The following is a 20,890-nucleotide window of genomic DNA, read 5'->3' as shown; positions in this document are numbered from 1 at the left end:
TTATCCAGAGCAACTTACAAATTGGTGCATTCACCTTATGATATCCAGTGGAACAACCACTTTACAATAGTACATCTATATCTTTTTTTTTGGGGGGGGGGTTAGAAGGATTACTTTATCCTATCCCAGGTATTCCTTAAAGAGGTGGGGTTTCAGGTGTCTTCGGAAGGTGGTGATTGACTCCGCTGTCCTGGAGTCGTGAGGGAGCTTGTTCCACCATTGGGGTGCCAGAGCAGCGAACAGTTTTGACTGGGCTGAGCGGGAACTGTGCTTCCGCAGAGGTAGGGAGGCGAGCAGGGCAGAGGTGGATGAACGCAGTGCCCTTCTTTGGGTGTAGGGACTGATCAGAGCCTGAAGGTACGGAGGTGCCATTCCCCTCACAGCTCTGTAGGCAAGCACCATGGTCTTGTAGCAGATGCGAGCTTCAACTGGAAGCCAGTGGAGTGTGCGGAGAAGCAGGGGGACGTGCGAGAACTTGGGAAGGTTGAACACCAGACGGGCTGCGGCGTTCTGGATGAGTTGTAAGGGTTTAATGGCACAGGCAGGGAGCCCCGCCAGCAGCGAGTTGCAGTAATCCAGACGGGAGATGACAAGTGCCTGGATTAGGACCTGCGCCGCTTCCTGTGTAAGGCAGGGTCGTACTCTGCGAATGTTGTAGGTTCTCGCCTTTATTGGGTGAGTCACAGCAGATATTATCTCACAATGGCTTCCAGGGCCCATAGAAGCAATTATGTCCCGACACCTATGTCCCGACACCTTCCCGACACCTTTGTCCTTAGAGCTCCAAAACACACACATACTCAAGCTACAACCCAGCAGCCAAAGTTATTGTCACACCTCCAGTACATCAAATCAGACACAATATCCAATAGGTTAACAGATGCCATTAGCAAAATGTGTGTGTGGGGGCCTGCTGTGGGGCTGTGAGGGAATTTGAGCAATTGGTCAAAGGCATGGAGCGCCTGTGGGTCGGCTGAAGCCACACAGCTGATAGCTACTCTCAATGACCGAATGACAGTCACCACCTCCATAGGGAAACACACCATGCTGATTCATACTCATCCTCATCACCATCACCGAACATCCTCTCTGAAACATATCCGTGTACCTTTACAAAAACATTCAACAGCAAAGAAAGGGTTCCCTATGTTGTTGTCAAGTGAAATAACAGCAAGGAGATGTAGACCAGAATTGAACAGAAACCTACTCTCTTCACCTGCCATCTGTTTAAAAGGATCATCAAGTGCACATCTTAGTTGTTTATTTTATTTAACCTTTATTTAATTAGGCAAGCCAGTTAAGAACAAATTCTTATTTACAATGACGCCCTACCTAAAGGCAAAAGGCCTCCTGCGGGGACAGGGGCTGGTATTAAAAATAAAAATATAGGACAAAACACACATCACGACAAGAGAGACAACACAACACTACATAAAGAGAGACCTACGACAACAACACAGCATGGTAGCAACACCACATGACAACAACATGGTAGCAACACAACATGACAACAACATGGTAGCAACACAACATGGCAGCAGCATAACATAGCAGCAGCACAAAACAGGGAAAAAACCTTATTGGGCACAGACAACCGCATAAAGGGCAAGAAGGGAGAGACAAATAAAATAAAATAAAATTGTATTGGTCACATACACATGGTTAGCAGATGTTAATGCGGTGTAGCTAAATGCTTGTGCTTCTAGTTCCGACAATGGAGTAATATCTAACAAGTAATCTAAAAAATTCACAACAACTACCTTATACACACAAATGTAAAGGGATGAATAAGAATATGTACATATAAATATATGGATGAGCGATGGCCGTGCGGCATAGGCAAGATGCAGTAGATGGTATAGAACAGTATATACATATGAGATGAGTAATGTAGGATATGTAAACATTATTTTAAAGTGCCATTATTTAAAGTGACTAGTAAAACCTTTACTTAGTCCATTTATTTAAATGGCCCGAGAGTTGAGTCTGTATGTTGGCAGCAGCCTCTCTATGTTAGTGATGGCTGTTTAACAGTCTGATGGCTTTGAGATAGAAGCTGTTTTTCAGTCTCTTGGTCCCAGCTTTGATGCACCTGTACTGACCTCGCCTTCTGGATGATAGCGGGGTGAACAGGCAGTGGCTCGGGTGGTTGTTGTCCTTGATGATATTTTTTGCCTTCCTGTGACATTGGGTGCTGTAGGTGTCCTGGAGGGAAGGTAGTTTGTCTCCGGTGATGCGTTGTGCAGACCGCACAACCCTCTGGAGAGCCTTGCGGTTGAGGGCGGTACAGTTGAGTGAGTGTTTTAGGTGACAAGCCAAATTTCTTCAGCCTCCTGAGGTTGAAGAGGTGCTGTTACACCTTCTTCACCACGCTGTCTGTGTGGGTGGACCATTTCAGTTTGTCCATGATGTGTACGCAGAGGAACTTAAAACTTTCCACCTTCTCCACTACTGTCCCGTCGATGTGGATGGGAGGGTGCTCCCTCTGCTGTTTCCTGAAGTCCACGATCATCTCCTTTGTTTTGTTGACGTTGAGTGAGAGGTTATTTTCCTGACACCACACTCCGAGGACCCTCACCTCCTTCCTGTAGGCCATCTCATTGTCATTGGTAATCAAGCCTACCACTGTAGTGTCGTCTGCAAACTTGATGATTGAGTTGGAAGCATGCATGGCCATGCAGTCATGGGTGAACAGGGCTGAGAATGCACCCTTGTGGGGCCCCAGTGTTGAGGGTATCAGGCAGGGTGGAGGTGATATTTACATTTTAGTCATTTAGCAGACGCTCTTATCCAGAGCGACTTACAGTAGTGAATGCATACATTTCATACTTTTTTTCCCCTGTGCTGGCCCCCCGTGGGAATCAAACCCACAACCCTGGTGTTGCAAACACCATGCTCTACCAACTGAGCTACAGGGAAGGCTTGACTAGTCTCTCAAAGCACTTCATGATGACAGAAGTGAGTGCAACGGGGCGGTAGTCATTTAGTTCAGTTACCTTAGCTTTCTTGGGAACAGGAACAATGGTGGCTATCTTGAAGCATGCGGGGACAACAGACTTGGATAGGGATTGATTGAATATGTCCGTAAACACACCAGCCAGCTGGTCTGCACATGCTCTGAGGACGCGGCTAGGGATGCCGTTTGGGCTGCGAGGGTTAACACATTTAAATGTTTTACTCACGTTGGCCACAGAGAAGGAGAACCCACAGGCTTTGGTAGTGGGCCGTGTCAGTGGCAATGTATTGTCCGCAAAATGAGCAAAGAAGTTGTTTAATTTGTCTGGGAGCAAGACGCCGATGTCTTTCTTTTTGTAATCCGTGATTGACTGTAGACCCTGCCACATACGTCTCGTGTTTGAGCCATTGAATTGCGACTCTACTTTGTCTCTATACTGACGCTTTGCTTGTTTGATTGCCTTGCGGAGGGTATAGCTGCACTGTTTGTATTTGGTCATGTTTCCAGTCACCTTGTCATGATTAAAAGCGGTGGTTCGCTCTCTCAGTTTTGTGCGAATCAAATCAAATTGATTTATATAGCCCTTCTTACATCAGCTGATATCTCAAAGTGCTGTACAGACACCCAGCCTAAAACCTCAAACAGCAAGTAATGCAGGTGTACAAGCACGGTGGCTAGGAAAAACTCCCTAGAAATGCCAAAACCTAGGAAGAAACCTAGAGAGGAACCAGGCTATGAGGGGTGGCCAGTCCTCTTCTGGCTGTGCCGGGTGGAGATTATAACAGAACATGGCCAAGATGTTCAAATGTTCATAAATGACCAGCATGTTTAAATAATAATAATCACAGTAGTTGTCGAGGGTGCAACAAGTCAGCTCCTCAAGAGTAAATGTCAGTTGGCTTTTCATAGCCGATCATTGAGAGTATCTCTACCGCTCCTGCTGTCTCTAGAGAGTTGAAAACAGCAGGTTTGGGACAGGTAGCACGTCCGGTGAACAGGTCAGGGTTCCATAGCCGCAGGCAGAACAGTTGAAACTGGAGCAGCAGCACGGCCAGGTGGACTGGGGACAGCAAGGAGTCATCATGTCAGGTAGTCCTGAGGCATGGTCCTAGGGCTCAGGTCCTCCGAAAGAGAGAAAGAAAGAGAGAAAGAGAGAATTAGAGAGAGCATACTTAAATTCACACAGGACACCGGATAAGACAGGAGAAATACTCCAGATATAACAGACTGACCCTAGCCCCCCGACACATAAACTACTGCAGCATAAATACTGGAGGCTGAGACAGGAGGGGTCAGGAGACACTGTGGCCCCATCCGATGATACCCCCGGACAGGGCCAAACAGGCAGGATATAACCCCACCCCCTTTGCCAAAGCACAGCCCCACACCACTAGAAGGAAATCTTCAAACACCAACTTACCATCCTGGGATAAGGCCAAGTATAGCCCACAAAGATCTCCGCCACGGCACAACCCAAGGGGGGCACCAACCCAGACAGGAAGACCACGTCAGTGACTCAACCCACTCAAGTGATGCACCCCTCCTAAGGATGGCATGGAAGAACACCAGTAAGCCAGGGACTCAGCCCCTGTAATAGGGTTAGAGGCAGAGAATCCCAGTGGAGAGAGGGGAACCGGCCAGGCAGAGACAGCAAGGGTGGTTCGTTGCTCCAGAGCCTTTCCGTTCACCTTCACACTCCTGGGCCAGACTACACTCAATCATAGGACCTACTGAAGAGATGAGTCTTCAGTAAAGACTTAAAGGTTGAGACCGAGTCTGCGTCTCTCACATAGGCAGACCATTCCATAAAAATGGAGCTCTATAGGAGAAAGTCCTGCCTCCAGCTGTTTGCTTAGAAATTCTAGGGACAATTAGGAGGCCTGCGTCTTGTGACCGTAGCGTACGTGTAGGTATGCACGGAAGGACCAAAATCGGAAAGATAGGTAGGAGCAAGCCCATGTAATGCTTTGTAGGTTAGCAGTAAAACCTTGAAATCAGCCCTTGCCTTAACAGGAAGCCAGTGTAGGGAGGCTAGCACTGGAGTAATATGATAAAAATGTTTGGTTCTAGTCAGGATTCTTGCAGCCGTATTTAGCACTAACTGAAGTTTATTTAGTGCTTTATCTGGGTAGCCAGAAAGTAGAGCATTGCAGTAGTCCAACCTAGAAGTAACAAAACATTGGATAAATTTTTATGCATCATTTTTGGACAGAAAGTTTCTGATTTTTGCAATGTTACGTAGATGGAAAAAAGCTGTCCTTGAAACAGTCTTGATATGTTCTTCAAAAGAGAGATCAGGGTCCAGAGTAACGCCGAGGTACTTCACAGTTTTATTTGAGACGACTGTACAACCATCAAGATTAATTGTCAGATTCAACAGAAGATCTCTTTGTTTCTTGGGACCTAGAACAAGCATCTCTGTTTTGTCCAAGTTTAAAAGTAGAAAGTTTGCAGCCATCCACTTCCTTATGTCTGAAACACAGGCTTCTAGCGAGGGCAATTTTGGGGCTTCACCATGTTTCATTGAAATGTACAGCTGTGTGTCATCCGCATAGCAGTGAAATTTAACATTATGTTTTCGAATGACATCACCAAGAGGTAAAATATATAGTGAAAACAATAGTGGTCCTAAAACGGAACCTTGAGGAACACTGACATTTACAGTTGATTTGTCAGAGGACAAACCATTCACAGAGACAAACTGATATCTTTCCGACAGATAAGATCTAAACCAGGCCAGAACTTGTCCGTGTAGACCAATTTGGGTTTCCAATCTCTCCAAAAGAATGTGGTGATCGATGGTATCAAAAGCAGCACTAAGATCTAGGAGCACGAGGACAGATGCAGAGCCTCGGTCTGATGCCATTAAAAGGTCATTTACCACCTTCACAAGTGCAGTCTCAGTGCTATGATGGGGTCTAAAACCAGACTGAAGCGTTTCGTATACATTGTTTGTCTTTACGAAGGCAGTGAGTTGCTGCGCAACAGCTTTTTCAAAATCTTTTGAGAGGAATGGAAGATTCGATATGGGCCGATAGTTTTTTATATTTTCTGGGTCAAGATTTGGCTTATTCAAGAGAGGCTTTATTACTGCCACTTTTAGTGAGTTTGGTACACATCCAGTGGATAGAGAGCCGTTGTCACGCTCTGACCTAGGAGAGCTGTGTTTTCTCTGTTTAGCTAGGCCAGGGTGTGATAGGTGGGTGGGCATTCTATGTTTTGGTTTTCTATGAATTGGCCGGGTATGGTTTCCAATCAGAGGCAGGTGTCTATCATTGACTCTGATTGGAAGCCATACTTAGGCAGCCTGTTTTTCCTTTGTTTTTTGTGGGTAATTGTTTTCCATTTAGTTGTGAGTACCTGACGGAACTGTCTGCTGTCATTTTTGTTTATTTGTAAAGTGTTCATTTTCTCATTAAATTACAAGATGAACATATTCCACGCTGCACCTTGGTCTACTCATTTTGACACCTGTGACAGAACTACCCACCACAAGAAGACCAAGCAGCGTGCACTCTCCAGGAGGAGGAGCGGGACCAAGCAGTATGGCTCGGAGGAGTGGACCTGGGAGGAGATCCTAGATGGGGCAGGACCCTGGACAAGGCCTGGGGAGTATCGCCGTCCGCAATGGGAGATAGAGGCAGCGAAGGCGGAACGGCGATACTGGGAGGAACGGCTAGGCAAGCAACAGGAGGCCGAGAGGCAGCGGCCAAAATGTTTTGGGGGGGCACACGGGTAGATTGGTGAAGGCGAGGTTAAGACCTGAGCCAACTCCCCGTGTTTACCGTGGGGAGCGAGTGACCGAGCAAGCACCGTGTTATGCGGTGATACGCACTGTGATACTCACAGCCCGGTGCGCTCGGTGCAAGCTCCTCACCGTTGCTCTGCTAGAGTTGGCCGGCAGCCAGGGAGAAGTGCACCGGCTCAACGTATCTGGTCTCCAGTGCGTCTCTTTGGCCCAGGTTATCCTGCACCTGCTCTACGCATGGTACCCCTCATTCACCAGCACAGCCCAGTTCGTCTTGTACCAGCGCTCCGCACTTGCTGGGCTATAGTCAACATCGAGCCAGGACGGGTTGTGCCAGCCCTCAGCGCCAGACCTCCAGTAAGCCTCCAAGGCCCAGTATACCCTGTGCCTGCTCCGCACACTCTCCCTCCAGTGCACCACCATAGCCCAGTACGGCCGGTGCCTGCTTTGAGCAAGTGGTCCTCAGTGCGTCTCCCCAGTCTGGTGAGACCGGTTCCAGCTCCCCGTAGGAAGCCTCCAGTGATAATCAATGGTCCGAAGCCTCCACTGATAATCCATGGCATGAAGCCTCCAGTGATAATCCATGGCACGAAGCCTCCAGTGATGATCCATGGCCCGGAGCCTGTAGTGATAATCCATGGCACGAAGCCTCCAGTGATAATCCATGGCCCGGAGCCTCCAGTGATGATCCATGGCACAAAGCCTCCAGTGATGATCCATGGCACGGAACCAGTAGTGATGATCCATGGCACGGAGCCTGCAGCGAAGGTTCCCAGTCCGGAACCTACAGAGACGCTCCTCAGCCCGGAGCCTCCAGCGACGCTCCTCAGCCCGGAGCCTCCAGCGACGCTCCGCAGCCCCGAGTCTTCAGCGATGGTCTGCAGCCCAGAGTCTTAAGCGGCGGTTGGCAGTTCAAAGCCTCCGGCGCTGATCCACGGTCTGGTTCCTCCGGCGACACAGAAGTGGGGGGATCAGCGGGCGGTGTGGGGGCTACGCCCCGAATCAGAGCCGCCGCCAATTACAGATGCCCACCCGGACCCTCCCCAATAGGTTCAGGTTTGCGGCCGAGAGTCCGCACCTTTGGGGGGGGGGGGGGGGGGGGGGGTACTGTCACGCTCTGACCTAGGAGAGCTGTGTTTTCTCTGTTTAGCTAGGCCAGGGTGTGATAGGTGGGTGGGCATTCTATGTTTTTGTGTTCTATGATTTGGCCGGGTATGGTTTCCAATCAGAGGCAGGTGTCTATCGTTGTCTCTGATTGGAAGCCATACTTAGGCAGCCTGTTTTTCCTTTGTTTTTTTGTGGGTAGGTGTTTTCCATTTAGTTGTGAGTACCTGACGGAACTGTCTGCTGTCAGTTTTGTTTATTTGTAAAGTGTTCATTTTCTCATTTAATTACAAGATGAACATATTCCACACTGCACCTTGGTCTACTCATTTTGACGCCTGTGACAGCTGTTTATTATGTTCAACATAGGAGGGCCAAGCCCAGGAAGCAGCTCTTTCAGTAGTTTAGTTGGAATAGGGTCCAGTATGCAGCTTGAAGGTTTAGAGGCCATGATTATTTTCATCATTGTGTCAAGAGATATAGTACTAAAACACTTTAGTGTCTCCCTTGACCCTAAGTCCTGGCAGAGTTGTGCAGACTCAGGACAACGGAGCTTGGAGGAATGCGCAGATTTAAAGAGGAGTCCGTAATTTGCTTTCTAATGATCATGATCTTTTCCTCAAAGAAGTTAATGAATTTATTACTGCTGAAGTGAAAGCCATCCTCTCTTGGGGAATGCTGCTTTTTAGTTAGCTTTGCAACAGTATCAAAAAGAAATTTCGGATTGTTCTTATTTTCCTCAATTAAGTTGGAAAAATAGGATGATCGAGCAGCAGTGAGGGCTCTTCGATACTGCACGGTACTGTCTTTCCAAGCTAGTCGGAAGACTTCCAGTTTGGTGTGGCGCCATTTCCGTTCCAATTTTCTGGAAGCTTGCTTCAGAGCTTGTGTATTTTCTGTGTACCAGGGAGCTAGTTTCTTATGACAAATGTTTTTAGTTTTTAGGGGTGCAACTGCATCTAGGGTATTGTGCAAGGTTAAATTGAGTTCCTCAGTTAGGTGGTTAACTGATTTTTGTCCTCTGTCGTCCTTGGGTAGGCAGAGAGTGTCTGGAAGGGCATCAAGGAATCTTTGGGTTGTCTGAGAATTTATAGTATGACTTTTGATGCTCCTTGGTTGGGGTCTGAGCAGATTATTTGTTGCGATTGCAAACGTAATAAAATGGTGGTCCGATAGTTCAGGATTATGAGGAAAAACATTAAGATCCACAACATTTATTCCACGGGACAAAACTAGGTCCAGAGTATGACTGTGGCAGTGAGTAGGTCCAGAGACATGTTGGACAAAACCCACTGAGTCGATGATGGCTCCGAAAACCTTTTGGAGTGGGTCTGTGGACTTTTCCATGTGAATATTAAAGTCACCAAAAATTCTAATATTATCTGCTATGACTACAATGTCAGGGAACTCAGTGAGGAACGCTGTATATTGCCCAGGAGGCCTGTAAACAGTAGCTATAAAAAGTGATTGAGTAGGCTGCATAGATTTCATGACTAGAATCTCAAAAGACGAAAACGTCATTGTTATTTTTTTTGTAAATTGAAATTTGCTATCGTAAATGTTAGCAACACCTCCGCCTTTCCGGGATGCACGGGGGATATGATCACTAGTGTAACCAGGAGGTGAGGCCTCATTTAACACAGTAAATTCATCAGGCTTAAGCCGTTTCAGTCAGGCCAATCACATCAAGATTATGATCAGTGATTAGTTAATTGACTATAACTGCCTTTGAAGTGAGGGATCTAACATTAAGTAGCCCTATTTTGAGATGTGAGGTATCCCAATGTCTTTCAATAATGTCAGGAATGGAGGAGGTCTTTATTCCAGTGAGATTGCTAAAGCGAACACCCCCATGTTTAGTTTTGCCCAACCTAGGTCAAGGCACAGACCCGCTCTCAATGGGGATAGCTGAGCTGACTACACTGACTGTGCTAGTGGCAGACACCACTAAGCTGGCAGGCTGGCTAACAGCCTGCTGCCTGGCCTGCACCCTATTTCATTGTGGAGCTAGGGAAATTAGAGCCCTGTCGATGTTCGTAGATAAGATGAGAGCACCCCTCCAGCTAGGATGGAGTCCGTCACTCCTCAACAGGCCAGGCTTGGTCCTGTTTGTGGGTGAGTCCCAGAAAGAGGGCCAATTATCTACAAATTCTATATTTTGGGAGGGGCAGAAAACAGTTTTCAACCAGCGATTGAGTTGTGAGACTCTGCTGTAGAGCTCATCACTCCCCCTAACTGGGAGGGGGCCAGAGACAATTACTTGATGCCGACACATCTTTCTAGCTGATTTACACGCTGAAGCTATGTTGGCGCTTGGTGACCTCTGACTGTTTCATCCTAACATCGTTGGTGCTGACGTGGATAACACTATCTCTATACTCTCTACACTCACCAGTTTTAGCTTTAGCCAGTACCATCTTCAGATTGGCCTTAACGTCGGTAGCCCTGCCCGCTGGTAAACAGTGTATGATCGCTGGATGATTCGTTTTAAGTCTAATACTGCGGGTAATGGAGTCGCCAATGACTAGGGTTTTCAATTTGTCAATGCTGCCATTAATGCTGCCATCAATCCACGGTTTCTGGTAAGGAAAGGTTTTAATAGTCACAGTGGGTACGACATCTCCGATGCACTTGCTAATAAACTTTGTTATCTCGAGATTGGACATTGGTGAGTAATATGTTCGGAAACAGTGGATGGTGTGCTCGACCTTCTGAGTCTGACCAGAAGGCTGCTCAGTCTGCCTCTCCTGCGGTTGTCACGTGGTTTTGGGTCGGCCTCTGAGTGGGATAAGATCCCATGTCCAGGGTGTAGGTCCGAACAAAGGATCCGCTTCGGGAAAGACGTATTCCTGGTCGTAATGATGGTAAGTTGACATCGCTTTCATATCCAATAGTTCTTCCCGGCTGTATGTAATAACACTTGAGATTTTCTGGGCAAACAATGTAAGAAATAACACATTAAAAAAACAAATAACTGCATAGTTTTCTAAGGACCTGAAGCGAGGCGACCATCTCTGTCAGCCCCATCTTACAATACATCACGTAAAGCAGCTACAACTGTCAGTAAGAGTGTCCATGATTGAGTCTTTGAATGAAGAGATTGAGATAAAACTGTCCAGTATGAGTGTTTGTTGCAGCTCGTTCCAGTCGCCAGCTGCAGCGAACTGAAAAGACGAGCGACCCAGGGATGTGTGTGCTTTGGGAACCTTTAACAGAATGTGACTGGCAGAACGGGTGTTGTTTGTGCAGAATGAAGGCTGCAGTAGATATCTCAGATAGTGAGGAGTGAGGGCTGAGTGTTTTATAAAAAAGCATCAACCAGTGGGTCTTGCGGCGGGTATACAGAGGTGACCAGTTTACAGAAGAGTATAGAGTGCAGTGATGTGTCCTTTAAGGAGCATTGGTGACAAATCTGATGGTAAAGAACATCTAGCCACTCGAGAGCACCCTTACCTGCCGATCTATAAATTCCGTCTCCGTAATCTAGCATGGGTAGGATGGTCATCTGAATCAGGGTTAGTTTGGCAGTGAGGGGTGAAAGAGGAACGATTGCGATAGAGGAAACCAAATCTAGATTTAACTTTAGTCTGCAGCTTTGATATGTGCTGAGAGAAGGACAGTGTACCGCCTAGCTATACTCCCATGTACTTGTATGAGGTGACTACCTCAAGCTCTAAACCCTCAGAGGTAGTAATCACACCTGTGGGGAGAGGGGCATTCTTCTTACCAAACCACATGACCTTTGTTTTGGAAGTGTTCATAACAAGGCTAAGGGCAGAGAAAGCTTGTTGGACACTAAGAAAGCTTTGTTGTAGAGCGTTTAACACAAAATCCGGGGAGGGGCCAGCTGAGTATAAGACTAAACCATCGGCATATAAATGGATGAGAGAGCTTCCTACTGCCTGAGCTATGTTGTTGATGTAAATTGAGAAGAGTGTAGGGCCTAGGATCAAGCCTTGGGGTACACCCTTGGTGACAGGCATTGGCTGACAAAGCAGATGTTCTGATTTTATACATTGCACTCTTTGAGAGAGGTAGTTAGCAAACCAGCCCAAAGACCCCCCAGAGACACCAATACTCCTTAGCCGGTCCACAAGAATAGAATGGTCTACCGTATAAAAAGCTTTGGCCAAGCCAATAAAAATAGCAGTACAACATTGCTTAGAATCAAGAGCAATGGTGACATCATTGAGGACCTTTAAGGTTTCAGTGACAGATCCATAACCTGAGTGAAAACCAGATTGCATACCAGAGAGGATACTATAGACATCAAGAAAGCCAGTCAATTAATTATTGACACGTTTATCCAACACTTTTGATAAACAGGGCAAAATAGAAAAAGGCCTATAACATTTAGGATCAGCTTGATCTCCCCCTTTAAATTAAGGACGAACCGTGGCTGCCTTCCAAGCAATGGGAACCTCCCCAGAGAGGAGAGACAGGTTAAAAAGGTCAGAGATAGGCTTGGCGATTATAGGGGCAGCAACCTTAAAGAAGAAAGGGTCTAAACCATCTGAACCAGATGTTTTTTTGGGGTCAAGTTTAAGGAGCTCTTTTAGTACCTCGGACTCAGTGACCGCCTGCAGGGAGAAACTTTGTAGTGTGGCAGGGGAAAAAGAGGGAGGAGCATCATGGCTAGTCGCATTAGAAGGGGTGGGAGATGAGGAAATGTTGGACGGGCAAGGAGGCAAACAAATAAATCTAGATCTGTGAATTGTTAACCCCCCTAACAAATAAATCTAGATCTGTGAATGTTTCTGACCTAAGTGAATGTGTGTTGGGATTTGGATACTAACAGGGATGGCAGCAGAACAGAATCAGCATGATCGATCAGGGGAGATGGGCTATGCTGCTCTATCTGCTGAACCGAGTGCACTGACATGTGCCCTCTGGTAATGTTAACACAGTCGCAATTTACACTTCCCACATATCATCACAGTTATATCATCACAGTTAGGCAAACCTCATACTTTTGTAGGCCTTCTTTTGAACTTCATCCATAGTTTTATTCAATGTGATATTCAGTCTGATCCAGAGGGGTTGGGTTAAATGCGGAAGACACATTTCGGTTGAATGCATTCAGTTGAGCATCTGACTCGGTATCCCCTTTCCCTTCCCAGTCCATTAACTTTAATATACAGTGCTTTCATATGATAACATTTGGAATTTGGCATATAATGGAGTTGGAATATCTTTGTGCACTGTGTTCAGCATTTTGAAAATGCTATATTTGAGAATACATTTTTATTAGAGAGTGTGTGTGTGTGTGTGTGCTGACCCATCAGGTTTTTGGTACTGTAATGCAAAAAAGCATTAACTAATGGTGACATCTACTGGCCTTTTATGGAAAGTGCAAAGCCATATTTTAGAGGGGAAAAGGCCCCACAACAAGCTCAGAAAACTAGAAATTCTCATTAGGTGAAATTCAAGATTACCATATGCAAATAGCCGTTAATGTTTATGCTTACCAGTTGTATGAGGTCAAGGAAAGAAATGCCATTAGATAATACTCAAACATCAAACAAGTGCATATTTATCAATATATGAATGCAGAGATTCGAAATATGTGTGCATAATATATTTCTAAAGACGTCAGTAGGTTAGTAGGTTTTTTAGGCCATAGTCCGAACAAGCTACTGTACATAAAGGCCATGTTCATGGACCAAACGCACACAGAGTGACGCAATGAAAATGGCAATTCTTGAAATTCCCAAACTTCACTCTTCTGCTGCTCCTCGTACACTAATATCAGTTTGCAAAGACATTTGAAGACAAAGGATGACATATGTGGCTGTCTTAAAAACAATCAACTTCTTCAACTCCTACACTTTAGAGGTTGACTTGCGCTTTACAAAGTACATACTCGTTTACCAAATCGGAGACGTGTATATTATGAGCGCATGTGAAAAAGATGTGTAGGCTAGTGCAGATACTTTTCTGACCAATCACACCGGCAGCGGGGGTTACTGACAAACTGTAGTACACCCAATCGAAGTGTATGTTTTTAGCTGATGGGTTTAGCTGGCAGTTTGGAATAATGTCACGTTCAAAACAACTGGGAACTCGGAAATGTCAAATTTCCGACTTCAGAGCGTTCAAGACAACTGGGAAATCGGAACAAACGGGCTTCGACTGGGATAAATATTTTGAACGGTCATCCAACTCGGAATTGCAAGTCGGATACTCTGGCATCTTGCTAGATCTCAGACTTTACGACCTGAAGATCACTGACATCATGATTTGACCTCGTTTTCCCCTAAGTTCACACTTGTCTTGAAAGCACCAAAGGTACCACACAGCTGTTTTTCACGATTTCAGGGATATGACAGGATGTCAGGGGGAGGGAGGTATTACTTGAATTGCATTTCAAAACAGCTACGGGCTCTTTATAAAAAGGATAGCTCTAAACATTTGTCTTGTTCAAAACCACTGGGAACTCAGAACTCGAAAATCTCCGACTTCAGTGCGTTCAAGACACCAGGGAAATCTCCGACTGGGAAAAATAGTTTTGAACTGTCAACCAACTCGGAATTCGCTGTCGGAAACTTGGGCATATTTCAAGAGCTCCGATTTTCCGACCTGAAGATCTCTGACGTCATGATTTGACCTCGTTTTTTCCGAGTTCCCAGTTGTTTTGAAAGCACCAATTGTTGTTATTCGTCTGGAACAAATCTGTTCGCGTCCCTGGTTAAGTTTACGACCAATAGGATTTAACTAAATCGTTTGCGTTTAAACTTTAACCCCTAGGTTACTGGCTATAGTTTATAGGCTACATGCAGTTTATGGTCTTCTTTATTGGCAGACACTCAGAAGTTAAACGAATACTATGCGGATTCCCATCGAAAATGGTTTTCTTACAGGGAATAAACGGAAAGTAGTGACTTTGGCACTGGAAGTAAATGATCTATGTGTGTAATACTCATATGGTGTTTTTTATTTCAATCTACTTCATGTAGTACTTGTTCCATAATCGACTGACGTGGGGACCTCGGAGGGCTGGTCGAGAAAGCCTGGATGACTGGGTACTACGCCGAGTCTCGCAGTACAGTAACCCGACTCATGCTTTTGTTTATAGACTTTCAAGTGATTATCGCTTTGGTTACATATTTCAACAATGTCGCAACTGGCCTGTAAACAAAGAAAGGCGACGTGCTGTCATTTATTTTCCCGAAAACTCGTGGTCTTGGATAGTCTACATTGAATACGATTATTGTCAACCAAATAACCAGCGTCATTGACCCAGGTGGACGTTTACTAACTGTTCAGGCACTCGAGTTCCTGCACGCTCTCTGTTTAAAGGTTAGGCTACTTGTACAGTAAATGGAGGTTTGTCTTGACTAATTTTTGTCTTGCCATTTTATTATTGTTAGGCCTAATCGCAATCAACAAAATAATCCATGTTTAAACGTGTGAGTCGATTTTAAAATGGTTGAAAATCGATGCTCCGTTCAAAGGGAAGGGGTCTACCGCTGGTTTTCGATATTGAACTCGGCCCAGAGAGCTGAGTTCATTTGTGGGCTTTTGGACCTCTGTGTTCCCATCGAACTACGCTTCCTCGGGTCGTGCTTGGAAGATTTGGCCCGCAAGGACTATCACTCCCTCAGGGATGCCGAGATCAAAGCCAACAACCCCGCTGACCTCTCGAACCTTACCAACATCACGGACGAGGTCGTGAGGAGCAAGCTGCTTATCTCCCTTGCACTTCTCAGCTCCGACAATCGAGAGGCGGCGAGTGTTCTCTTCCGAACGCTCACGCACATCGATAGCATCATAAACAACTACGGCCTGCAGCTCAACGATGGACAAACGGAGGAGCAGTTCCTTCTCCTCTTCACCATGGCATCCAATCACCCAGCTTTCAGCTTTCACCAGAAGCAGGTGCTAAGACAGGAGCTGACCCAGATCCAGGAGATCCTGCAGGTCACCTGTGGAGAGCAGCAGCCCGGGACTGGCGGCTGCGGCGGGACTGGAGCCCTGGCCGCCCTGTCTCCCGCCACTAGCATCCCAACCTACATCACTGCGCCCACCCTCGACTCCTGTCAGGTCGGGTGTCCATGTTCTCATAAGGTAGGTAATATATTGTCCTCCCTGTTGTCACTTGATGGCCAAATATATGAATGGTATTGTGCCATTGACAAGTTTGAGCAACCATCCAAAAAACAAAGTTCTAGGATAGCCTACACTTGTAGAAAATAGGTGCTATCTAGAACTTAAAAGGGTTCCCATATGAGAACCCTCTGAATAACCCTTGTTGGTTCCAGGTAGAACCCCTTTGGTACCAAGTAGAACCGTTTTGGGTTCCATGTAGAACCCAACATGGATCCCAAAATGGTTTTACCTGGAACCAAAAATGTTTTTACCTGTAACTAAAAAGCGTTCCCCCATAGGGACAGCCGAATAACCTTTTTTTTCTAAGAGTGTACCTAACAAGCCAAAAAGTTAGTGAGTGTCAGTGCTAGGAGGCTAACCAGAATCATTCAACAGCTCCCTACACTGTTCAGGTTCTGGGAGTGATGCATCTTGCGGGACAGGCAGCTCTTGTACCCTCTTTTGGATGAAATGATCATACGAGGGGACATTTTTTGTACATACACTGTTGGCCTACATTATTTATAACCGATTGACAATAGGTTGTTGTTACACTGTAACTACGCTAATACGCCTACACCTTTTACTTGTGTGGGTTTTTCCAAAAGTAGGAAGAGAATGATAACATTCTAGCCCTTCCCCCATTTCTAGGTCATGTTGAGACATACTAGGGCAATTTCACGATAACAGAAATGATGCCGAGACTCAGATAGTTGACTTTAAAATGTATGTCAAACAAAAACCACTGATTGAAAAGTTAAACAAACCATACAACTCAATGCACAAGGACAACTTAATAATTTCCACAGTAAATTTTAGAAAAACACATTTACTATTTTTTTGTCATTTAGCAGACACTCTTTTCCAGAGCAACTTACATGAGCAATTCTTTCACCTAGTCAGCTCGGTGAATCGAACCATCTACCTTTCAGTTACTGGCCCAACACTCTTAACCACAAGGCTACCTGCAGAACAGTGCAGATGCAAAGTTTGGTAACACAATGACTGCACAAACAGCACAAACCGACATTCTTTTATCAAAATGTGCATCTGCGCTTTTCTTCAAGTGTGTTTTTGTTAAATCTTCATGGACATTTTTTGAAGTGGTCCTGGTGCATATAGTTGTATGGTTTGTTTAACTTTGCAATTATTGGTTTTGGTTTGACATAAATTTCGACGTGAACTATCTGAGTCTGAGCGTCATTCTGTTATCGTGGAATTGCCCACTACTAACAAATGTGACCTAAAAGGAATGAATTGAACTAAACAAACATGTATTTTTTTTCTGGTCCCCCAGGGGCATGTCTGTCTGTTGTCCTCAACCGTTGGTGTCCTGAACATTCACTCATACACTCTGTCTGTAGATTCAGCATGACTTTTTACCTCTCTGGACAACCAGATGTTAACACAGCAATGTGGGATTATGAAACCTTGTTAACAAAATATACAGCTTTCTTTGCTTTTAGGATTGTGACATTTATTGCAAAAAGTTATAAATGATGTTATGCCATTTTAAGGGGCTTTTGTCGAGCATCAGGAATATTATTGTTGACAAAAAAACACCTCAAGAAACATCTGGAAATGTCATTACCCTTCTATTTACAATATTACAGTGTGTGGTTTGTGTGTGTGTATATGTATGTGTGTTTGTTTGAGAGTGAAGAACACATAAAAGGCCAAATGTAATGCTTCAAAAGAAAAATTAACCTTACGGCTTCAATTAGATTTGAATACATTGGCACACAGACACAGGTTAACTGTTTTCTATTCTTAAACAAAGGCAGGATCATTACAAGTGCCTGTTTGTCAATGTGTTGTATCAGAGACACCCAGCAAACACACAGGGCTGTTCAAACATGTGTTTGAGGGGAAAGTACCCTGGCTGCTCAAAGGAAAGCGCTTGGTTGTATTTAGTGTTTTGTTGGTCTTGGCCTCCGTTAAGTGCAGGTCAGCACATTTCTCAATGCTGAAATCAATCCTGTGTGAGAGAGACTCAACTCTCCAGTGAATCACCAGGAAGTTCTAGTCTAACTGCTGCTCTCTCTGACTGTTTGGAGAAGCCTTTACGTTAACCCTAACCCGATCAGACATGAAACATAGCTAAACCACACACACTCCGTAGTGGTGTTTCATTCATTTATCTGCCATGACCTGTGCTACTGCCATGTCCATTTCAGTTCTAAACCTAGCGCAGGCAGCTAGCATCTCTCCTAGCAGCAGGACCTTCCCTTTCCCCTGAGAAAAAGAGCAGTTTGGCAGGAATGGATGCGGATGTGGCAGTAGCACACTGTAAAGAACGCTTAATTGGTTTCAGAGCTCGTCTGTGTGTTGCTGTTGCTGCTTGGTTGAGCACGTGTGCTGTTTTACCTCTGCTCTTATACACATCAGCCTCACCACTTACAGGGCTTCAAAGAGGAAAGACACAAAATACATCAAAAACATTTGGTTGGAATTAAGATATTTGGACTGCACAACTCTAGCTAAGACATTTTGCCGGTACTTGCAAATAATTACAGAAGCAATAAGATTACTGGGCATATGAAAGTAAACACAAGCAGGACGACAGTCTCTTTCAACAGACCTTTTAAAACGTCTCTCCTTTCCAGGAAACTAGTTAGTTATAGGTAAAGCCCTGTGTTTTGGATTATCATGTCACATGATGTAGATTTGATCATTTTACAGAAATTAGAATTGAACCAACAATGAAAGCAATTATCTGAGGATGGTGCTGGACCATCTGAAAGAAAAAGAAAATAGGACAGTATGTTGGAAAACCTTTAATAAAGGGTCATATCCAGGTCATGTGACACGATTAACCAAAATACAGGGCCCTAGTTCAGAGTGCAGTGACCATTACTCTCCCCTAGCTGTCTTGACAGCCTTTCAAGATACCTAATCACAGAGCAAGCAGCACAGACACCTGCTCAGTGTGTCACAATACATTGTCTATGGTCATAACGTATAAATCAATAAAGACAATATAAGATACTGCAAAAGAGCTATAATATTCTGAGAAACAGCTGCCATATTTGTGGTAACCTTTTACTAATGACAGCTTTTCTTCACTTAAAGATGCACTCTCAAACTTTTGTATAATTTCAGCCACTAGTTTTGAAAGTGGTGCTTAGAAGCCAAAATGGCCCCAGTATTTTTTGTACTAAGTCATCCACTTGTGTACTACACAGGGCTCAAAAGTGTGACCAAAATGTTGCTGTGCGAACAGGACTTTTATTTTGTGAGCAAAAAAACTATCCAATAAAAGAGCCATGCCTAAAAATATTTCATTGCAACACTCTTCTCTTCACTGCTCAAACAAGACAGACTGAGACATTGTTTACAAATCATAACCAATCATATTGCTACAGATGTTTAAATGTAGCTAATTAAACCAATCAAACGCCAGGCACAACCCTTTTCGCAGAATTCTTCCCCCAGATCTGTGCCGCCCTTTTCTGTCAGCTAAATAATGGCATTAGCTAGCAAGCTAGCTAGCCAGAACAATGCGTGGAATTGTACCTTTATTTAACTAGGCAAGTCAGTTAAGAACACTTTAAGCTTTATTTAACAAATTATGAAATTATCATCCACAACCAGAAGAATATGATGATGAGGACAATGTCGCAGATGCTGCTACTGAACCACCTCCTCAGAAAAAGAAAGATATCGACATGTTTCTAGAGGGGTTGTTTCACAATGTTCTGTGAGCACAATGTTCTGTGAGCACAATGTTCTGTGAGCACAATGTTCTGTGAGCACAATGTTCTGTGAGCACAATGTTCTGTGAGCACAATGTTCTGTGAGCACAATGTTCTGTGAGTACTGTTGAACATGTGGAGTAATAGCAGCAGGGAAGACATAATTGCCACAACCTAAATCACAAGTTTTTGCTAAAATATAACTTAAGCCAAAAGCACATCAAGTGCCGGGACAAGTACATCGGTGCAGGGCTGGAGCAACATAACTATGTCTACTAGCTACCAGCCGTATTTGACAGCCAAGCCGGTCAACAGGCAGAACTAACTGACCTAGAGATGAAATGTATCACCGCTTACCACATTGCCAAAGAGGAGATGGCTTTTACCAAATTCAGACTGATGTTACTCACCCAGAAAAATAATGGATTTCAAATCAACCCGACATATGGAACAAGGTTTATTGGCACCATCCTTGGGACGTCCCTAAACTCTCACCCTAAAATAAAGTTGTTTTATAAGGTAGATTCTAGATGAAATAAATTGATTTGTTTATGTGACTGGAGACTGGAACATGTATTTCGTTATCCAAGTATCAGTTCATAGTCAGCATGTTGCCTTGTTACATTACTGTTATTAGCAACATAGTTTTGTATAATTTTTTATTTTTCTATCTGTTAGCTGAATGCAGTATATCATAACAGTTATCAGTTTGTGGTTGGACTTTTAAATACAATAAAGGTTATGTTTTAATCACCTGTAAAAATATGTTTGTTGTTGCACTTTTGCATACAATCAATGTTCTGTTTTGTATATTACATTTGTTTGTCCAAAACGAATCATCTATGTAAATATGTTTGCAGTTGCACTTTTGAATACAATTTTTAAAATATGTTTTTATTCGAATGTCTTGCCCACTCTCTAGTGATGCGTTCTACATCATCAAAGTAACAACTGATGACAATTAAGAATGATAGGACGGACAGTCATTTGCAGTAAAAAAAAAAGTTTCACATTTTCTGGTGCGCCAAACTACCAATGAATTTATTTAGAGCCCTGGTACTACGTCATCTATTTCATGTGATATGTTTCGAATTTTGAAATTTGTATGATATTACACAATTTTTGCAATTTGTGTGATATGTTACGAATCCAAGTTGTGCAATATGTCTCAAATTGTTTGTGCATTCGATCCCTGAGTGCAATGGGAATTTAACCACTTTATTATTCAGTAGGTCCAGCACCATACCAGTGTCTATATACAGTGCCTTCAGAAAGTATTCACACCCCTTGACCTTTACC

The 20,890-nt window shown here is 44.4% G+C and overlaps 1 protein-coding gene across 3 annotated transcripts in view; it reads left to right on the top strand.

The window, feature by feature from the left end:
• Nucleotides 1-14,242: 14,242 nt before the first annotated feature.
• The window catches only part of LOC115151841 (zinc finger CCHC domain-containing protein 14), a 36,101-nt gene continuing 29,453 nt past the window's right edge, over nucleotides 14,243-20,890 (top strand). For all 3 annotated transcript variants that reach the window (XM_029696127.1, XM_029696129.1, XM_029696126.1), the window contains exon 1: nucleotides 14,243-15,875. In XM_029696127.1, the coding sequence (XP_029551987.1) occupies nucleotides 15,234-15,875 (642 nt within the window). In that variant the 5' untranslated portion in view covers nucleotides 14,243-15,233. The remainder of the gene's footprint in view (nucleotides 15,876-20,890) is intronic.

This window comes from Salmo trutta, chromosome 17, assembly GCF_901001165.1.
Source record: "Salmo trutta chromosome 17, fSalTru1.1, whole genome shotgun sequence".
In the NCBI taxonomy this organism is placed as follows: domain Eukaryota; kingdom Metazoa; phylum Chordata; class Actinopteri; order Salmoniformes; family Salmonidae; genus Salmo; species Salmo trutta.
Note: the sequence above shows the minus strand (reverse complement) of the source record. Positions and strands in the feature narration are given on the sequence as shown.